This window comes from Zootoca vivipara, chromosome 4, assembly GCF_963506605.1.
Source record: "Zootoca vivipara chromosome 4, rZooViv1.1, whole genome shotgun sequence".
Taxonomy (NCBI): Eukaryota; Metazoa; Chordata; class Lepidosauria; order Squamata; family Lacertidae; genus Zootoca; species Zootoca vivipara.
This window is the reverse complement of record NC_083279.1, coordinates 49,891,378-49,913,487: the sequence shown is the minus strand read 5'-3', so window position 1 is coordinate 49,913,487 and position 22,110 is coordinate 49,891,378. Positions and strand designations below refer to the sequence as shown.

Sequence of the window (22,110 nt, the reverse complement as noted above, 5' to 3'; positions counted from 1 at the left end):
CCAGCAAGGTAACTTGTATTAGTTCTGTTGCTTGTGTCTTTGTAAATTTGTAGATTGCCCTACAAAGGCTGCACACACAGGCACTCCTAACATTTTGTCTAAATAAGTGTGTTCCTATGAATGTCTATGGCTGCTGCTTGCTATTGGAAGGAATGTATTGTGGGCACTGGCTCTTAGTTGGCCAAAATTCTGGGATTTACATTTTGGGAAACAGAAAGGCTAATCAGAAATATGAGGTTTTACTTTGGAGTTTACTTTTCAGTGACTGAAAATCCCAGTCCTAGAGTGTGTAAATAGGAATACCAAGTTCACATTGAGGCAGTGAAACTCAAGTCATCCTCAGTCCTGGATATGCTAGATAGTCTTAGCTAGAGAAACAAAACCTCTATAACATTGTGGTTGTAGTGGCATGTGTTCAAGACATCATACTTTCAGGGGACTCAAATGGGCCACTCATGTAACTTTTTGCTACTTTATGTATCTGTATCTCAACATACAGCCAGTTATAATCACATGAGCATGTCCGTGAAGCGCCACAATATGGCTTAGGCAAAAATGCTTTAGAAATTCAGAATTGCCCAGGTTGCCTGTTCAGTACATTTTGACTGTCTACAACTATAACTACTAGTAACATTATTACTAGTATTAATAGCAATTGCTATGCTGATTTGCAAGCACTTTGAGTGGTTTGATTGCAACATTCTTAAATATCAGCAATTGAGAATGTAAACATTTTTGTTGAAATTGTATGTTCCAATCAACACTGACTTTTTTATTTATTTGCTATTGCAGTTGGTGGGCTTTAGTGTATACCTGTAGTAGAAAACTTTAATAGAGCCATCTTTAATATTGTCTAACAATGAGTGGGAGCTTTCATTAGAATTCGTTGCCTTTCGCGTCCAACATTTCCAGAAAGACTAATGTGTAAATGTCATACATTGATTTAATCTGCCGAAAAGCCAATGATCAGTATTGAATTCTTTAATTAGTTGACAGCCCTTCTAATTAAATTGTCAGCCTTTTAGACTAGGTCATTCACTAGTGATTATTAGAAAATGTTTGAATTCAAAGCTTAGTTGCAGAAGTTTGGGTTTAACTGGAGAAGTCTTTTTTTATATGCACCATAATGTTTCAAAGTTATGCTTAAAATGCTACCACTTGTCTCCCTTTGATAACATGAATCTAGAGGGCTCTGAAAATGTCATTTTTAAAAAATGTTGCCCACCTCCCATAGCCCTGCTTTTTAAATGAAAGGTTTCTGAATTCTTGCTTTTTTACATACAGTGTATTGGTCCATGGATTAAGGAGCACAGCACATGCCCAACCTGTCGTCGTCATGTTTTGTTACCTGAAGATTATCCTGAGCTTCCTGGCCGAAACAGAACCACTTAGATGCTACGTACAGATTAGCAATATGTGATTCACATCATACAGAATCATGATGATAAAGGTGTTTGGAGTCGTCATCAATTTATAGAGTATCGTATGATACATACAATAAACAATTCCTCTGAAATACTTTTAAGCAAAGTTTTGAATTCTGCTATTTTATTCAATTGTTTCTATTGTATTGGCAGTAGTAATCTGGTTCATAGGCATAAGCAATTAATATCTTGGTTGCATTGCAACAAAACAGAAAGTTAACAGCCTTCAAAAATTTCCTAACAAATGTTTATCCCCTTAACACATTAATATATATATTTAAGGAGGAAGTAAATATCAGATTCTTGCTTCCGTAGATCCAAATGTTGTGACGCTAGTGATTCAGGAGGCTGGTTAAGAGTGGGCAGTACTGTTCAGCAAATTAAAAGCTTGGTACTGGTTCTAAGAGAGGTTTTTTTTAATTTACAGTTGAGAGCAGTAGAACAGTCTGAAAATTCCACGTGTAGGCTCATAAGCACCTTGTTGGTTTTTTTTTTAAGTATTCAGTGCTTTCAAAAACAAGTTAGTAATCTGCCCTTCAAAAATAATTCTTGGCTAATATTTGGCTTCAAAGATAAACTAAAATTTGGAATACTGAATCCAAAGAACCATGTTTGAAAGATGCCTAGATATGCTTGTGCAAGAAAAAGCAGGCAATCTTGTGTAACGTTTTGTGAGAGAGGCTGACCCTGTTCATCTTCCTGCTTGTGAAAATGAAAGATCAGCTCTGAATTTAGTTTATTTTCTCATACTACATTCTAGCATTTGCAAACCACCTGTGAGTAGATTTCCTTAAAATTTGCGTACCAAGTCCATAATAGTTTCCTTCAACGTGAGCAAATAAACTAGCTTGTTCGGTTGTTGTAAGGAATTAGCTTTAGATTTTTTTAAAAAAATAAATAGCCACGCTTATTTTATATTAGTATAGCCTTATTGTTTTTAATTAGCCACAAATAGCTTCATGTGAATATCAAAGCTTTTTAAATTAAGGTTGCGTATTAAAGATTTTAAATTACATCAGGAACTGTCTTTCCATACTTCCAAATTAAATGTCTGGGTACAAAATATAAAACTCAACCGCGGAGAGAGAAAGCTCCTCATGAAGCAGGAACACACCATTTTCCTCTTCCCCCTCTTGGCAAATCAACATCAAATGGTTGCAGAAAAGCAACTCTTGTCAAGGAATGCAAACCCTTAGCCATAGTTTTGGGTTATTTAGATTAATAATGGGCCATCTTTGCTGATAATCAAATATTAAGACGCATTTGTACTGACAAGATGCTTGTAAGTTGATTGCTGAAAATGCCCTGCAATTTAACAAAAAGGCTGTTCGGGAATTCCAACCCTAAACCATGGATCTCTTTTGTGTCACTCCTTCCGATTCAAAATGTTGCATTTAAATGTTTGATTCATAATTGAAGACCTTCTATACGTTGCCTAGATGCCGAGTATTTGCTCATTTTACCTGCATTCAGAATACAGTACTGAAATAGCCGCGTACTTTCAAAGCAAAACTTTGTAATCACATTACAGCCTCTGAACCAATAAAAATGAACCAAAAAAACACTGTAGTTGTCTGACAAACCTCTTTTAAGAAAATGGATTTTCATAACTCAAATAAGTTTTGTCACCTTGTTTTGTAATACTACACTTTCACTTGCATAGGCTAGTGGTTCCTTGCTGCATTCAGATGTGCAACTATTTGTTGTCTGCATTGCATATAATGGTTCTGGTTTTTTGCGTGGCCTGCATTTCTTTGCTCCTTATCAAATAATTTGAGACAGCTTCAAGGAAATGGGAGTTGAAACTTTTCTTGCTTGGTGTCTGCATCCCTGTCTTTGAGCACTAGGGGAGCTAAGCCCACCTGAGTCCATTGAAACATCTCTCAGAAATGCATTTCAGGGAAGACCAACAGCTCCTGCTTGCCACTTCTGAAGCCTGGGTTCGGTCCTGCCTTCACTTACGAGGAACTGGGGCACACACTTGGCCTGCGTCTCATGCTCAGCTCTGTTCCTCTGCCTGCAGTTTGATTGCCTTTTTTGCCCTTGGACAGAGTTCTATCACATAGCTTTTCTTCTTAATGCCTCAGTAACTTAACTGCTTGTTTCAGAGTAGTGTTTTCCTTGGTGTGTACATGGCCCTGTTTAAGTTGCCCTATTCTCTACACAGCGTTACAGTCCCTTTCCAGAGTTCTTTTAAGGAAGACCCATTTCTTGTTGCCCATATCAGTTTTTTCCCCCCTTCCTGTTTTTCAATGTATTGCTCATTTCCACCTACACTTGCCTAATAGCTGTAGTAATGGGCAAAATGACTGAGCAGGGCTATCATTACCACTTCTGGCAGGTCTGCTGCCAGCGGTACAGCTGTAAACAGTACCAGTGCCACTTTTATTAGGCTCAAAGACAAAAAAAAAAAAAGAGTTGCTGTTGTTGTGAGACCTGACCATAATATCACCTCCTGTAAAGGCTGAGCTAACATGGTCTACATGTAATGTATGTAAAATGTAGGCTAAAGGTAAAGGGTCCCCTGACCGTTAGGTCCAGTCGCGGACGTCTCTTGGATTGCGGCGGTCATCTCACTTTACTGGCCGAGGGAGCCGGCATACAGCTTCTGGGTCATGTGGCCAGCATGACTAAACCGCTCCTGGTGAACCAGAACAGCGCACGGAAACGCCGTTGACCTTCCCGCCGGAGTGGTACCTATTTATCTACTTGCACTGGCATGCTTTCGAACTGCAGGAGCAAGGAGCAACGGGAGCTCACCCCATCACGGGGATTCGAACGGCTGAACTTCTGATCGGCAAGACCACAGCGCCACCTGCATCCCTAAAAGGTAGGCTAATTGTATATAAAAGTAAATGGGCACATACCAGCACTTCTCCGCACGTTTTCCCTGTAGATTTAAAAAAAAGATGATAGAAACCACTTCCCAGGAAGACCAGTGCACTCCTAACTTGGGTAGAGACGCAGGTTGTTACATAAGACGACACACTGTGAGCAAGCCACAGAATTTTAGTTTGCTTTCTAACATACATTGCATATGCGAGAGGACTTCATCCATTTTAGCAATAAACATATTTGGAGAAAGAAATCAAAGCTCCCGTCACTTAACAGGCACTTTTACTTTATGCAACTCAGGAATGGGCTGTATTTGGTTGGCGTACACCATTTAGAACATGGTAATGCAATGCAGAAAGGACATGGGATCAGATCTAGGCAAACATGCACGTCTCCAGATGGTTCCATTCCTTTAGTAAGCTTGTAGGCTGACACCTCTCAAGGATACGTAGCATGGTAAAATATTCTACCATCTCCTCTCCTATGTCCCAATTTCCCCTTAGTTCAACTCAAGTGGATTTCATCTCATTCTAAAGGCAAACTTGTCCGAAGATGGCAGTGTAATACCATTCTGCTTGCAGGCAAACGAGCGCTAATCATTATAGTTGGTGCTCCAATACTGACGAATCCTATGCTATTTGTTAAACCATTGCACCCAAGCCAAAATGTCCCCCATGGGCAGTTGGTGGCCAGCAGCATTCACACAAAGTTCTTATTTAAAATGTCCATGGCGAAAACAGGAATATCTATATAGTAGTTTTTGAAAAGTTCAGTTTCGTTCTAGTTTGTAAGTCCACTGCTTAGGTAAATGGAATTCCTACCACACTGCTCTTACTCAAATTTCAGTACATTTTCTTCAAAATTTGTATAGTATTACAACATGTAAGCACAGTGAGCATACTCTGTCATGGACAGGAAATGGCTTCAGTTGGAATGACATATTGGCAAACAAAACTCCTTTGTGTTATGATCTCTTGCTAGCAGAACCCATACAAACAAGGATCAAGCAGATGAAGGGGTGGTTCAGCTAGAGAGTGGTCTTGTATGTGATACAATTTCGCCATAAACAGAGGCAGCTCTTCAACATCTGATAAACACTTGACTCCACAGTAGAATCAGGGCAAAATTCAGCTGGTCCATGTTGGGCAACGACCTTGAGAGAGCACTTTTATAGCTGCAAGTGTACAATTCTGGCTCATCGGAACACCTAAATTTCATTCTTCTATCGCCATAGGATTTCAGAACACACAGCAGCAATCACCTTGCTTGGTTCTCGCAGTGCCAACACACTGGAGTCCCAACAGATAGGAGGCTTCTGGTCTCAATGGTATTCCTGAAACTTCTAATTAATCAGAGCCGGCAGAGCTTCAGTGGAAAGTTCTCAGTGATGAGGTGATCGTCATGCAAGAGGACAACGACATTAACTTCAAATTCTAGAGGAACAAACAGCACAATCTTGGAATTAGCATTGACGCCCAGGTCCCTGTAATCTTAGTAGTACATTTGTAGCTTGCAAAATGGTTTGAAATAATGATTAGGTAGAGACTGGATTAGCATCTCATTAGAGGCAAGTAGATCAGGACATCCTTGGGTGCCAAGTAATACCTCAAAAATTCAGCTCCAACTGGGTTCCTTGAAAGGCAGCATAAAAATATTCAAGCATTTCTAGATGCTGAGTATGTCTCTATCGTAATCAAAACAACACTTTTCAGGGAGTTCCAGACAGCCAGCACTGAAAAATCAAGTCAAACTATTGCTTCAACTTAACTAGGGAAGAAATATGTTGGTGGCAAGTTGCCTTGCTAGATACTTGACCTCAGAAAATAAGCTGATAATTGCTAATATAATATGTGTCAATTTCAGGCAATTTCTTATGGTGATATCCAACCTTGGTGACTCAGAATAGACCCACTAAAACCACTGGGACTACTTGTTTCTAAAATTCATTTTTGTAAGTTGCTGATATACTGCATCTATATAATGCAACTAATAAATAAAGAATAAGAGTTGTAAGTCAAACATCCATTCCTTACCAACTTTGAAGTTTGTGGTTTCCAGGGTGGGGCAGGTGAAGAGTCTGGGGAATACCATGTAGATTGGAATAGGAAGATTTCTGCAGACATCTCCGTCAGCAATCTGAATATTCTGAATCTCAGTGGCATCTCTAGCATAACCTTCAGCACAGCCTTTGCAAAAGTGGCATGAAAAGGAAACCAAACTTTGCTAAATAACATGTTACCATGCATGCTGCTTCAAGTACTAGAAAGTGACCTTTACTATGGCTGGTATTTAGTCTTGCTTACTGGCAAAGCTTTCAATTATTCTAGTGCAATTTCGATTTAATGGCTAAGTTGAAAACACTTTGTCGTGCTTTTAAAATGTAAAACCAAACTCCCTGGAACATTTATAGACAGACATGTATAAAGACGTACCACAGGTTTCCACTCGTACCAACTGGAGTTCAATACTCTTAATCGCAGCATCCGAGTTGACCACCACAAGCTCCCCTGTGAGGGGCTGTGTTATGATGCAGTTTGTAGAGTTGAGATGGCCTCTTATGAGAAACTTTGGGAGCAACGCCCTCTAAATGCAAAGTGAAGTTAAAGGAGAAGGTAGGTAATCTAATCAAGAATTGCCATTTCCCCCTTTCTGTTGTGCGATTTCCCTGTTCTGTGATTTCCCCTCTGTATTAAACCTGGAAGCAGATCGTGATGGTTTCCAAAAACTCTGTACAACACTTTAGGTACATTACAAATAATAGTGAGAAATAACCTAGAAATATTCTCTAGGTCACTCTAAGTCTGTTACAAAGGAAGGTAGACTTGCTCAGACAAATCTGTATGATTGCCTTTTAATCCAAATTCATACTAGAAGTCTCCTAATTTAGCAAAACAAGGATTAAAATCCTAAATCACACCACACAATACTGCTTTTTCTGTGACCAGTTTCCATCAAACAGAGACTATTGAAAGAATAAATTGTGTTTCCATTGAAACTTGCACTTATTAAAGCTAGTGTTTCATTCCATACAATCATTTTTTCGTTGCCTCTGTTTTAACTATTTATTTGTGCTTTTATATTGCCTTTTTTATCTTGTGAACTACCCTGATCTCTTTTGATGAAGGGCAGTATATAAATCTAATAAATAAAAATAAATACAAGCAACCAAGAAATTAAAAGGACCCTCGATAAAGTGACTGCCATTAATAACAGCTCCACGAAATTGTTACCATCTAGACTGAAAACCCTTTATATGTTGTAGTTTAAGCTCTTTATCTAAAAAGGGGGAAAGCATGATGGCAGAAGATGGGACTGGAATAGTTGTGTTGAAAGAAAGGTATTTTAGGGAAAAGCACAGAACCAATGAACATTCTAAAACCCTTGACCGATCAAATTTGCTTTGTTGTGAAGGACAGGAACTGGATTATGTAGCCAGTAAGCATATGCTCTCGATCATAACCCCACATACAAATACACTGCATGTAAAAATAATAAACCAAACCCTGTTTTAAATGGCGATTTCTCCACAGGCCATTACATCTCATCTGGGCAAAAGGTCATTAGATGATGAACCGCAATAAGAACTGGGATTGCAATGCTGGTTTGCACAGACTGTTGTGCAATGGTTTACCCAGGCCAGGTGTGATGGCCAGCTATTTATTTCTACTGGATTGGAAGAAAGAAGGAAAAAACCAGAGTGTACATATGGGGGCGGGGGGCGGACAGGAACACACACAAACAGGGCACCTTGGTACCTATGCATGGTTTGACACTGCATCTAAACAACCAAATTGTTTCAGGAATATGGGTCTTACCTCTTTCACATTCTGTAGAGTCTCAGGAGTAATAGTAAAGTCCACTGGGCTTGGGGTTGGTTTACCTTTCTGAGGCTGCAACAGAATGAAAAGAAGAGTCAAAGTGGTAAGTCTACTATTTGTCATTTTATTACGCTGGAGGTGTACCTCGGTTCTCGAACTTAATCCATTCCGGGAGACCGTTTGACTCCCAAAACCGTTCGAAAACCAAGGCATGGCTTCCAATTGGCTGCAGGAGCTTCCTGCACTCAAGCAGAAGCGCGTCAGATGTTAGGCTTCCGAAAACCGATTGCAAACCGGAACACTTCCAGGTTTGCGGTGTTGGGGAGCCGATTTGTTTGACCACTAAGCTGTTCGAGAACCTAGGTATTTTCAAGTCATGTAATACAAGAACAAGCATGGATGACTATAGGAAAGGTAGTTTTTGCTTGGTGTAAGATGTGCCAGCAATCCCAACTGGCCATTTGTAGGGCAGTCCTTTGATACGTGTTCTCATCAGCCTAGAGGGAAGAGGTCTGTGGAAGGACCTTCCCATAATCTCTACTGGCTATGAAGAATAGTCTCATTATATTAATGGGGCAGTCTAGGATAGCGTTCCCCTCAGGCATAGCAACAAGATGCAGTTTCAGTACAGAATTAAAAGGAGAGCAGAACGTAAACAATAATGACATGGTGTGCACACAGTAAGCCAAACCTTTGCTACCGATTATGGCTAAGGAGAAGAAGAGGAGGAGGAGTTTGGATTTGATACCCCGCTTTTTCACTACCCGAAGGAGTCTCAAAGCGGCTAACAATCTCCTTTCCCCTCCCCCCCCACAACAGACACCCTGTGAGGTGGGTGGGGCTGAGAGACTTCAGAGAAGTGTGACTAGCCCAAGGTCACCCAGCAGCTGCATGTGGAGGAGCGGAGACACGAACCCGGTTCCCCAGATTGCGAGTCTACCGCTCCTAACCACTACACCACACTGGCCTAAACCATGATCCTAGGTTTGGACAACACTCAGACTGCACTAAAAATACCATGAAGACTAACAGGGGCAAGTTCCTCTCCAGGAGCCAGGATGGTCATGTGACCCCAAATAAGCCATAGTTTGGCTCACTGTGATGTGTGAACCAAGTCATGATCCAACTGTTCTGTAACAGACCAAAATCACTGCCTTCTTGGAATCATAGAGAATTTGCCTGACGTCTTCTGTAATTTCCCCCAACTTCAGGTCCACATTCTTCCTGCTATAAATCTCCATTGATTCCTTACATAACTGCCAATTCACCAGTGCATGTTTTGGCAAATACTTACTGGCGAATGGACAATAAATTCACAAGTTTTAGTCAAATCCTTAGCCAGGAGAGAGCGCCGCATGTCACATCGAAGGGTATACTATGCAAAGGAAAAACAGTCATTAATTTCATATTGGAACTGGAAAAAGAATGCAACCTACTAACGAGTTATTTTGTTGATTAGCAATTTAAGAGTCACGTCTTAATATAAAACAAATTAATACCTATTTTAAACCCCCCATATCTGAAAAATGGACTTCACATTTGTTCCAACTCACCATTAGACCTTTATGCACAACCTGTGTTGAAAACAGTTTATATCTTCTGCAAAATTATCTTGTCACAGGAAGTACTGCAATACCCACTTACAGTGGTACCTTGGTTCTCGAACGTAATCCATTCCAGAAGACAGTTCAACTTCCGGAAAGTTGGAAAACCATGGCTGCAAGTTCAATTGGAAAAACTGAAAAACATGCAGCGGAAGCTGTTCGACTTCCAAGGCGCATTCGAAAATGGAAGCAATTACTTCCGGGTTTTTGGTGTTCGAAAACCGAAACGTTTGGCTTCTGAGACGCTCGAAAACTGAGGTACCACCGTACTACAATGCAGCTCTAGTTGTGGCCCCTTCCAACTCTACAATTCTGTGACTCTACGGTTCATCTCAAAAAGAATTCCATGGTGAGCAAGTTCATTTACATCATCAAAACCCTACAGTAAAGGAATAAGGCAAGTTCTAAGACTAAATATCTGAACTGCTTGTAGTTTGAGGGAAAGCATTTCTGCAAAGAGCACTCTTGATGACTAATGATAAAAAAATTTATCACAGGACCCTCGCTGTTTATTTTGCTTCATTTTTAACAATTAAAAAGCAGGGAACTAGGCAGAGGGCCTTCTCGGTGGTGGCGCCTGCCCTGTGGAATGCCCTCCCAATAGATGTCAAAGAGGAAAACAACTACCAGACTTTTAGAAGACATCTGAAGGCAGCTCTGTTCAGGGAGGCTTTTAATGTTTAATAGATTATTGTGTTTTATTTTTCTGTTGGAAGCCACCCAGAGTGGCTGGGGAAGCCCGGCCAGATGGGCGGGGTATAAATAATAATATATTATTATTATTATTATTACAGGGGAAGTGTTCCAAATCTAAACACCTAAATATATCATTCATTTTAATGGGAGAGTTAAACTCATAAAGTATGATTTATTAAGTAATTAACTTTGTGCTTTTTAAGCATTTAATGTATTTGTGGGGGGGGTTTCAATTAAAGATAAACTGGAAACACATCTAAATGTCTTTTTTGCTTTTTACAAGTGACAGACTAAATTTTAAAAAATAGTAACTATCTTAACCACTGTTAAACTATATTTTCTTATATCAGTGGACCAAGCTACATGAACTCTCATGCCTATGCAGTAATGATAAAGCCAGTTTATTCAAAATAAGAAATAAAATGTTCTGCAAGAGTGAGGAACAAAAAACTTTTCACAAGCTAGATATCTTATTGGCCCCCCCGACACAAGGAAAAAGAGTGCGTAGCCCTACGGAGGCCTCCTTCAAAGCTCCCGCTGACCTCAGTGAAATTGCTCCCTTTGCTCCAGTTCAATACAAATGGCTTAAGCATTTGTGAAAGTATCAGTTCTCAGTTAAAACTTTGTATGAAGTAACTCAGCATATGCATTGGCACAGTTTCTGTCATGTTGTTGCTCACTGCAGATGTTCTATCTGGAAGAAGCCTGAGCCAAAACTAGGTAAGAGGAAATTCATTAAATAAGAAAGACAGCTGGCATGAAGACAGAAGTTTGGAAACATCATGCGGATGTATAGAAGCATCACCCATGTGATTTAAGTGGAAATGAAAAAGTGAATCTACAGAAGAGCATGCTAACCATCTTGTATTAGGTACACTCCCTTATTGTGCTCTCTCTATTACAGACATTTTTTTATCTGAACAGAAGCGGATTAAACTATCAGGAAAACAAATTAGATTTATGGAGTCTGCTTTGCAATATGTAGCAGAGGAGAAACCTCAGCCAAGGAGCTCCTGCCATCTGTTCCCAAGGAGCCAAAATTAAGACAACTCTTCATTTTCACATATGTATCATCATTCTTGTGTGTTTCAGTTTTTTAAACTGGCTTAGCAGAAAAATACAAATGCAAATAATAAATATTAATAGCTCTGGTTGCACATTCCCCACAAGTCGCTTGTGCCTGCCAAACTGAAAGCCTCTTACCTGGATGTTGACAAAAACTCCATGGTAGGTTTCATAGAGAACTTTGTTCCCCTTCACTTGCAGTGGAAACTCAAAAGGAATTTCTGTTTTACCACTGGGCAATTTTCCAGGTTTTACCATTTCGACAGTACTGTTAATAAGCTGAATAGGCTGCAAAAGGGGGGGGGGGAGAGAAAGAAAATGAAACATGGAAAGTGCGGTTAAGAATTTAAGTGGCCCATCATCAGTTTTATTATTTAACTGTTTATTTTCAAAATGTATTTTTTAAAAAATCTTATTTACAGAAAAAGGAAAGATAAAAAGCCATATATCGCTGTGTAGTTTAGCCCTTCACCAGTTCCAATGCAGGTATCAGCCCCTCAGGATACCTGAAAATGCATGACTACTGCAGGCATATAGATAGAACAATGATACTGCTTATTGAATGTAAGCTTTCTTTTCAGAGAGCTCGAAGCTCAAAATTCACTATTAGAAACTGAAGAAGTTGCTTATCTTTCTGCACAGACGGTCTATGAAAGCCAAGCTAAGTTTTGGGGTATTTTAACAGTCCATATTTTGGTGATGATCCAACCATTATCTTCGATACTGCAGCTTCACATAAATAAAGAAGAGTTTTAGGAAAACTTTCCATAACCATATTTGTACCTTAACAGAATTGCAGAAGGCTTCAAACACACCAACACTTTTGGCACTCAACTGCAGGTTGACAGATCCTTCCATTGTTAAGGAGATACCCTGGTGCTGAACTGCATCCTTACTTGTTATGACCACCACTCCAGTGAGAACTTCCTAAGTGGGTGGAAATGGGGAGGAGAGAGAAAAATCAAGAACCACCAATCCACTGCTCATGTTATCTTTTTAATATTTCAATGGCAATGTGCTGTCATTATCAAAAAGCATGATTCACCATTGGGGGGGGGAGGGAAGGATGACATGGGGGAAGAGAACATAATTGGTCTGGAACTCTTCTGTCCTAGCTCCAACTATTTATGTGGCACTGCTAAATAGCAGTGATTTGGATTTTCAAGAAGAAGAAAAATTAACTGGAAGTTTTTCTAGAAATTTTTCTTCGGCAGCTTGGAGCAATTTGCACTGGAAGGTTTTCTGATGCTCTAGAGCAGTGGTAGTCAACCGTTTTATACCTACCGCCCACTAATGCATCTTTCTTGATGGTAAAATTTTCTTACCGCCCACCAGTGCTTGATGGAAGGAAGATTAAGCTTGTGCCACAGAACCCCCTACTGCCCACCTAGAATCCTGTAGGGACCAGGTTGACAACCCCTGCTCTAGAGTGATCTAACTTAGCCTATTTAATTTACTTGTACTTAGTAAACAGAACCAAAAACTTTGAAACTGTCGAGTTTGCCTAATGTGGTGTTTGCAGTCGATACCCATTCGTTGTTACTAATGAGCATATGAAATGGGAAACTCACATCACTGCTATACCATTAACAGAGCCATTGACGAATGCAGCTCCACTCCGTTCAGGAGCTTTTTCCTGTGTGCCACTTTGTTGCAATACAGTTTGGAATTCTCCCAAATGAAAGAGGTTATACAGTGGAACCTCGGTTTATGAACACCTCGGTTTATGAATTTTCAGTTTACGAACGCCGCGGACCCATCTGGAACGGATTAATTCACTTTCCATTACTTTCAATGGGAAAGTTCGCTTCAGTTTATGAACGCTTCAGTTTATGAACAGACTTCCGGAACCAATTGTGTTCATAAACCGAGGTACCACTGTAAATGAAGCATGACTAGCTCTGGTTTGTGTCACAGTAATGGCAGGTGACTTCCTAAGAAAGGCAAGCCCATGTATTAGTGAGATTATGATTCATAATTAAAGAGATGCGTATGTAACATCTTTAGCTGGATGTAACATCTTTAGGGATTCCCAGTAAAAAAAATTATTAAGCATTTTGACAATGGCACAGAGTAAACAAAACAGTTACCATAGTTTTGACATTCTGTTCCCAGATCGCTCATCTAAAAGTAGCTCTAAAATCGAACTTCTCTAGGAAGTGTGTTGTATCTCATCCTCTCCTCAGGATCACTTACTGACTGTATGTGCCGTCTTAGAAACAGGTATGAAAGCTAGGAGCTAAAAGGGACCTTAAACCTAGGTTTTGGGCGCAAAAACGGAATGTCTAGGTGTGTTTCTTTATAACAAGAATTCAAAGCTGAAAATGAATGAACTGTAGCTAAAATATTACATTCATTTTTCACATGATCTAGCCCTTCCCCTGCCCACACCCCTGATATTCTCAAGAGGGTCACTTCTCCAGTCTCCAGAGAGTAGTTGGAAGTGGGGAGGCAGAAAAAGGTCCTCCTTTCCTTCCACTCTGCAGTTTTAATCTGAAATCTTAAGCACAGTGTTCGAAACTCCCATTGTTCTAGGCGCATTTTGTGATGGGAAATTTCATTACTGTGAGCAGTTTCTGAGCTCTGGGCACAGAAACTTCACAGTGCTTGAGGAAGTGCAAGTCGCAACAGCTAAATGGGGACTTTCTGATCACAGGCACTAAATCTCTGAATATCAGAAACCAAAGACGAAGAAGGCCCTTTATGCACCGAATACATTTCCATAGGCCTCTGTCAGAAACAAATTCCTGTAGGAGATAAACCATGCTCTGAAGCACAATCTTTGGACTCTATTAATTTAATTATAATAATAATAATTGGATCCCATGTACTTAAGTCTCTTCAATTCCACTTTTGGACCAATCAAGTCTCAACCTCTAGAATTTCCACTCATACTTTGCCACTCTAAGCACACTCCTATCACTCCATTATGATGATTAACTATTTGTTTCCCTAACAGATAGGGATAGAGAAAATGTAAAAATACTGACAAAGCCTGCGCTTTCACTTGTTTTCACCAACTGCACCACCAGTTAAAATGCTCTTATAATACGCAATTGTCTCTGTTCAGCCATGCAGACTTCTCCTCTATTTTGTTGCATGTACAGTACAGCAACCCATTTCTTACTATCAATTCAATTTTTTATTTGGGACACTCTAGATGTAACAGGCCCTATCCAATGACTACAACCATAGCAAAGGAAAACTTTTTAGATTGCAGATTATCAGCGGATGAGCCAGTAAAACCATGCCTAGTTATATTCAAACTGTAGGTGTGGGCCACATGAAAAAATAAACACCCCTACCAAAACTATATCTAAAATAATAATAATAATAATAATAATAATACACAGGAGTAGGAGGTCGGGGGCAGGATAACAAGACATGCTAACTTCTTAGCAGGTTAGTATTCTATACAGTGCTTTTTTCTAGAAAAATATGTGTCAGTACTGCGTACCCATCTGTACCCCTGATAAAAAGCACTGATTTTATAGCAGATTTCCCTTCCTTCAGACATGCATGCTAGCATTCTAACTGCAGAGCAGGGATGCATAACCTGTGACCCTCTCTAAGGGGCATCACCCACAACTACTGGTCATGCCAGTTGGAGCTGATAGTCCAACATCATCTCCATCCCTGAGCTCTGGCCTTAATTTTTGCAATAGTCTCCATTTCTTTGTGAACGAAAAATTGCTTTATTTTGATCTTCATGCCACCACATCTCAACACAGGCTGGGTTAAGGACAAAGCACAAACAGGGATATTGTCTTATGCCCAGTGAGTACTGCCTACAGTATACTAAGCAGCGGCCACAGGATCTTTATTCCCAGTAGATAATTCCTGAGCCCTGGCCTGCCATCTGGGGCTGTTGGGAGTTCAGAAGCGCAGCTGCAGGGATCCATGTTCTCTCCTCTGCTGGTGCGGAGAGGACCCTCCTCTCCTCTCCACCACTTGTAGGAACCAGGCAAAGGGCCATCTCGGTAGTGGCACCCACCCTGTGGAACGCCCTCCCATCAGATGTCAAAGAGATAAACAACTATCTGACGTTTAGAAGACATCTGAAGGAAGTTTTTTAATGACTGAGGTTTTAATGTATTTTTAATCTTTGTTGGAAGCCGCCCAGAGTGGCTGGGGAAACCCAGCCAGATGGGCGGGGTATAAATAATAAATTTATTGTTGTTATTGTTATGCCCTACAATTGGAGCAGCGAGGGCGAGAATGTCTGGCCCCCTTCTGCTGCCTGGGAAACGAAGCCAGGCTCTCCGAATACTCATCCCAGCTGGCATCCTTGCAATCCTACGAAGGCTAAGGGCGGAAACAAGCCGGCAGCGGCATCCCTAAGAAGCCCATGTAAGTCCAATGGGAGTTACTCCCAAGGAAGGGGGCACAGAATTACAGCCTTCCTCTCCTCCAGGAAAAAAAAATATTAATGGGGGCGGGGGATGAGCAACGGAGACCCTGCCGTCTCCTTTCGCTCCAACGCCGCTGCCAAAGGCTACTCACCCCACAATGGTACAGCTTGTTCGCCCGCTTGATCTTGATATCCAGCGCGGTGCCCATGGCGACCCCTCCCCGGTTCCCGGATCACGTGACTCCGCCTCACTGAGCTGCGATTCTGACCACGTGACTCCGCCCCGTTCTTTTTCTGGGAGGGAGGGAGGGAAGAGTTGAGTCCTCATTTCCGCTTTTCGATTCGCTCCCACTTCCGTCCCCTCCCTCTTTCGCGCAGGGGGGGGGCTGTAACGGTCATATCCGGCCCAGTAACGTTACACCTTAAGGCGCCGTTTATTTTTAAAACTGGACGCGCCGCTTACGTCATTGCAATGGCCGCTCCTCCGAGTCCCCGCCCTTTCTTTCCTGGTCTGCTGCCTAGCAACAGTGCAAGGCGGGAAGGGGGGGGCGCTGAGCGTCTCCGTTCCTATTTCTATTTCAATGTAACTAAAAACGGGGGACTTGCGGGCAAAAGATCAGGCAGGGTGAAAACCGGAAAGAAATTGGGCACCGAAAGCCAGCTTTGGAAAGGAACTACATTTCCCAGGCTGCAGTTCCAGAAAGATTAAATATCGTTATATCACGCAAGACGTCTAAATGACGTCCATTCCTCACTGTATGCCGGGAGATATTTAAAAAAGAAAAAAAGAAATGTGGGATTGTATCAGGGCTTTTCCTCCAGCCTTGCAACGCCTTTAAGCCCCTGTAAGGATTATATGATAGGGGCTTCAACTATATGCATCTTGACCCGAGAAGAAGCCCCGTTTTAAAAAGTGCTATTTAGAGTGCGCCAGGGACGCGGGTGGCGCTGTGGGTTAAACCACAGAGCCTAGGGCTTGCCGATCAGAAGGTCGGCGGTTCGAATCCCCACGACGGGGTGAGCACCCGTTGCCCGGTCCCAGCTCCTACCCACCTAGCAGTTCGAAAGCACGTCAAAGTGCAAGTAGATAAATAGGTGCCGTGCGCTGCTCTGGTTCGCCAGAAGCGGCATTGTCATGCTGGCCGCATGACCTGGAAGCTGTACCCCGCTCCCTTGGCCAATAACGCGAGATGAGCGCCGCAACCCCAGAGTCGGTCACGACTGGATCTAATGGTCAGGGGTCCCTTTACCTTTACCTTTAGGCAGAAATCAGATGAGGAAAATATCTATCATTGCCGTCTATGCAAAAATATGTGGAAATTGATGACTTCACGGGGCTTGTTTTTAAGGCTATGTATTAGTGGCTTAAAACGCAGTGAGATATTTCTTCCCAAAATGTGTTTTAAGTCCCATCTGCACATTCCTGGACTGGAGATGGGTCGGAGGCGATGTAGTCACCCAATGGGAACAGTCTATGGCAGCCATGTCCAAAGTCCGTTTTGGGGTGGGGGGGCCTAATACGGCACCCATGGCAGTATATGCCCTAGAGTAAAATCTTTTAAAAACCTCAGCAACTTTGGGGTAAAATTGTAAAAAAAACTCAACAACTTTAATCCTAAAGAAAGCTCGACAACTTTGGTCGGCCCTCACACATGATCACTTCAGCAAATCTGGCCCTCTTTGAAAAAAGTTTGGGCACCCCTGGTCTATGGTTTCCCTGCCCATGCAATCCCAACCTTATGTGTGAAGCTGTCATCTGCACATGCACTATTGGTGTCTCGTGCACACCTCAACTACAATGTGAATGTTTTCCTTTCGGGTTTAACAGCACTATTTCTCAAGAAACTACAGAAAAGTCTGCATTGTGGGTAATGTCATGTGTGCACAGATTGAAAAGAAAGCACACTGGAGCCGGATGAAACGGTTTCTCCCCCATCACAGCATTTAGGACTTTTTAGTTCAGAGAAGAAGGGGGGGAAAGTGACATGATAGATGTGTATAACAGTATGCATGTCATGGAAAAAGTGGATAGAGAAAAGTTTTTATCCTCTCATAAAACTAGAACTTGTGGACATCCAATTAAGATGTTGGAGGATACAGGACAGATATAAGAAAGTACTTCTCACACAGCAAATTGTTAAACTTTAGAATTTGCTCAGGAGGCAGTGATATCCACTAACCTAGGCGGAATCTACACACATATAAAAACGTTCTGAAAATGCTTTTTTAAAAAGCGTTTTTAAAAATGCATTGAATTTTCCATAAGGCCCACCTAGTGTCACATTGCATATTGCACTTAAAACACATTTTAAACGTTTTATTTGCAGCTGTATAGTAGAGGGCTTTAAAAAACGATTAGACAAATTCATAGAGGAGAGGGCTATCTGTGGTTACTAGCCATGGCTATTCTCTGTTTGTAGAAAGGAAAGAACCAGCAGAGGCTCCTGCTGGAAGAAGAGAAGAGAATGATTTCCTCTCCCCCCTGAACCATCTTCCAAACTGCCCTTGCTGAAATGCCCTCTTTTAACAACTATTAAAGGTAACAGGGCCGGCTCATCATAGACCCTCGGTGGCGCAGGGCACCATGGTGCCGGCCCGCCAGGAGGGCGCCGCGAGCTGCGCCCACTCGCTGGCCGGCCGGTCCGCCGGTCCACTGCGCAGCTGCGCGCGGCACCCACCTGCCCACCGCGCTGGGAAACGGGGCGGGAGGGCGCCGGAGAGATCGCGCTGTGTCTGCCCGCCCGCCGCGCAGCAGCGCCGCGCCCACCCGCCCACCGCGTTGGGAAACGGGGCGGAAGGGCGCCGGAGAGATCCGGCGCACCATGGCGACAGGCGCGCTTAAGACGGCGCTGAAAGGTAAGACTCTAAGACCCCAAGTCCTCATTCAGCCACTGCTAGTTCAGACCCATTTGTATCGATAAGTGCAGTGTTTTTTCTGGGCGAACACAGGGGTACATATACCCCTAAACATTTTGTGAATTTTTGTACTTTTGTCTATTTACTGTACAGTGGTACCTCGGGTTACAGACGCTTCAGGTTACAGACTCCACTAACCCAGAAATAGTACCTCGGGTTAAGAACTTTGCTTCAGGATGAGAACAGAAATCGTGTGGCGGCAACACAGCAGCAGCGGGAGGCCCCATTAGCTAAAGTGGTACCTCAGGTTAAGACAGGACCGTCTTAAGCGGGTCGGGCACCCTGGCGCCGTGGTGCGCGGATCGCTCCGGTGCCCCTGCCCCGTTTCTTCCCGCGGCTGGTGGGCGGGCGCAGCGCGCAGCGTGGTTTCCGTGTGGCTTCGCCGTGCAGCGCCCCCCTGCCGGCCCGGCGCACTGGCGCCCTGCGCCACCCAGCCTACCCCTAGAGCCGGCCCTGGGTTAAGAACAATTTAAGGTTAAGAACGGAACTCCAGAATGAATTAAGTTCTTAACCCGAAGTATCACTGTATTTATTTTTCCTGATTTGAACTATAAAATGGTGATTTTCTTGAGTAAAAATGAGAGTACCCCTAACCTTTTCTTAAAAAAAAAAAAGCACTGTATAAGTGTAAATGTCAATGTCAATGTGAATGGAGGATGCAGGCTAAATCCTCAGCTCCTAAATCTACTGTTAAAATTTCCGATGCTGGGAACTGCCCTCTTAATGTCTCAATCTCTCTCCTCTTTCTCCTGTCATGGAGGTGCCTGGCTGACTTGGCAACATGCATCACTTTACACTTGTTTACATTGAAAGATAGAGCTTGTTATCAATCATCACACTTCACCCCAAAACTCTGGATGATTTATTGAGTGACAACTACATTCTCCCTAGTGGCACTCCACAGGATAATTCCCATGGGGTAGAATGGGGCAACAATCCCATGAACATCACCTTCCCAAACCTGTCAATGAGACAGGTGAACTACTGTAAACTAGTGTTGCCAATTCTTACTGCTAATCCAGAAGAATCTAATTTCCTATTGTGTCAAGTGCCATCAAATGACCAGGAAAAATTAACCAGGTATTATTCTATACAACAAAGAGTTTCATGTGAACACTATTCTAGTGCTAACTCTATTCAGTGCTCTTTCAATGGACAACTTTCTGCTGCTGTTGCTGCTGCTCACCTGCCTACCCCCTTCCCCATCAAGTTCTGTTACTGCTTTAGTAAAAGAGAATTTTCTGTTTCAGAAGTATACTGCATGGAATATGAATTTAAAGAATACACAATATGTGTTTCAATAATAATAATAATAATAATAATAATAATAATAATAATAATAATAATTCCTTTCTGTTTTGGAGAAATATCACCCTCTTTCTACATAGAAAAGTTTGTACTGTATCTACATTACTGGGAGAACTCATCCCTCAATCATGTTCCACATAAAAGTTTCTGTTGGCATTGTTTCTGCTGATGTTCTGTGGCAGGAAAGAAAATTTATCTCCCCACCATTGCATGCACAAAGCAGAGTGCATGCAACAAATGGGCAGATTTGGGGGCTTATATAATAAGTAAGTAATGGTAGAATAAATATTGGCGGAGGGGTGGGTAGGGAACAACAAGAGGTAGACTTACACGCTATGTACCAGGAAACAGATAGTGATGAAGGGAAAGATTACATATTGTTGCCAGCCATGTAAACAATGTGAGTCCATTACAATCCATTCTACTTTTCCTCAGGTTTAAGTGGGCAAGATGAAGGCGGTTGAATTCTTGCAATAGAAAAAGGTAAAGGACCCCTGGATGGTTAAGTCCAGTCAAAGGCAACTATGGGTTGCAGTGCTCATCTCGCTTTTCAGACCGAGGAAGCCAGCGTTTGTCCACAGACAGCTTTCTAGCACTGTGTATCTGATATTTCCTCACCATCAGCACCTCATCACTGTAATAGTGTTAGAGGGATGTGATTACTCTACCAACCCTTACAATGTGGTGTAAAATATTGCTGTCAACCCCACCATTCTCTTTAACCAAATGTGGCTTCAGACTCTTAGAAACCACATTAGGCTAAAGTTTAAATGGCATTTCCTTGTCTTGGAGCTGGGAGCTTAGCACCTTATCCATTTTGTGTAGCACTGCCTAGGATCTGACTGTATGGCTTGGATCCAGAGATGCCTTGCACAAGGGGATGGGCACTTGTGCAAGGCAGTCCCACCAAATTTTCCCAGTATCCTGTCTCACTTCAGTCCCTCATGCCCCATCCACACAGTTTCAGAGGGTCCTTGACCCTGAGGAATGGCTTTGACTGGGATGCAGGCAACTGTAGTGTGGGAGGAGCCAGGAAAGACCTGTTGCATGAGTATTGTTATGTATTCAGTGGTCTGTGTTTGCCTGTGGACAAAGGATTATGAGCTCCTATGTTCTGATTCGATACATGATGTCCAATCACAGAACATTTCAGGACTTGGGCCTCTGCCATTGGCCCTTGAACTCTGAGTTGTGATTTGCAGCTTGGAAGTTTAGACAGCCAATCATGTTGGGAGTGGCCCTGGCTTTCAGGAATGTATATAAGCAGTTGCTTTGCCCGTTTCTCAGTGATGTACAGTCACACCTCGGGTTGTGTCCACTGCGGGTTGCGTCTTTTCGGGTTATGGATGCGCCGAACCCAGAAGTCCCGGAATGGGTTACTTCTGGGTTCGGCGCGTCCGTAACCCACACGCATGCGCAGAAGCGCAAAATTGCGCTTTCCGCATGCGCAGACGCAATGAATTACGTCACGCGCCTGCGAAGACATGGATTGTGGACTTTTCGGGGTGTGAACGGCACCCCAGAATGGATCGGGTCCACAACCCGAGGTACCACTGTAGTTCAAGAAAGGTTATTGCTGTTATTGCTGTGGGAACTCACTTACACCTCAGGGATCTCTGGATCCAACCTTGTGATTCTGAGGTCAAGAGATTTCAAAGCATATGCAGCTCATATATGCCTACTTTGTGTTGCAAAACTGGGAAATAATGGGTGATATCAGCTCAGTGATTTCCATGGGTTTACTCTAACATTGGATATCATCAGGTATATCTATAAATAATGTCATGGCTTTTCCTAGACTTTTGCAGCACAGAATATTCCCAGCACAGAATATTACGGTATTACTATTTACATACTAAATTAGTATTTAGTATTACAGACTAATACTATTCATTAGGTATTATTTACATGTAAGAGAGCAGTATACCAATTTACTCTATAATTTCAGTTGTTCTTTCTGACATAAGCATTGCATTTCTTAAAATGTTATGGAACATTGCATTGAAAGTCTGCATAAATCGTTCAGTGATTATTCAGTTATATGTTTGTCTTAAACTGATTCCCTATAAATAGCAGGATTTGTGGATAGCAAC

General features: G+C 42.2%; 2 protein-coding genes across 3 annotated transcripts in view; one reads left to right on the top strand and one right to left on the bottom strand.

The window, feature by feature from the left end:
* The window catches only part of TTC3 (tetratricopeptide repeat domain 3), a 58,052-nt gene extending 53,701 nt beyond the window's left edge, over positions 1–4,351 (top strand). For both annotated transcript variants that reach the window (XM_035116758.2, XM_035116757.2), the window contains exon 46: positions 1,285–4,351. In XM_035116758.2, coding sequence (XP_034972649.2) covers positions 1,285–1,392 — 108 coding nt within the window. In that variant the 3' untranslated portion in view covers positions 1,393–4,351. The remainder of the gene's footprint in view (positions 1–1,284) is intronic.
* Positions 4,352–4,413: 62 nt separating this feature from the next.
* VPS26C (VPS26 endosomal protein sorting factor C) lies at positions 4,414–16,073 on the bottom strand. The gene is made up of 8 exons (XM_035116765.2): positions 15,946–16,073; positions 12,226–12,369; positions 11,581–11,730; positions 9,372–9,452; positions 8,075–8,149; positions 6,692–6,842; positions 6,293–6,445; positions 4,414–5,692 (listed from the first exon to the last, which is right to left on the bottom strand). The coding sequence occupies exons 1-8, from the start codon at positions 16,000–16,002 to the stop codon at positions 5,610–5,612; spliced, it is 894 nt and encodes a 297-aa protein (XP_034972656.1). The 5' UTR covers positions 16,003–16,073; the 3' UTR covers positions 4,414–5,609.
* Between the last annotated feature and the right edge of the window lie 6,037 nt (positions 16,074–22,110).

Bases quoted from the DNA above. Each gene is read 5' to 3' on its own strand.
- VPS26C (XM_035116765.2), bottom strand. From the start codon at position 16,002: ATGGGCACCGCGCTGGATATCAAGATCAAGCGGGCGAACAAGCTGTAC. The intron at 11,731-12,225 runs GTACAAATATGG...CCCCTTTTGCAG, and splicing joins CCTTCTGCAATTCTGTTAAG to CCTATTCAGCTTATTAACAG. The intron at 9,453-11,580 runs GTAAGAGGCTTT...TCCTTTGCATAG, and splicing joins GAGTTTTTGTCAACATCCAG to TATACCCTTCGATGTGACAT.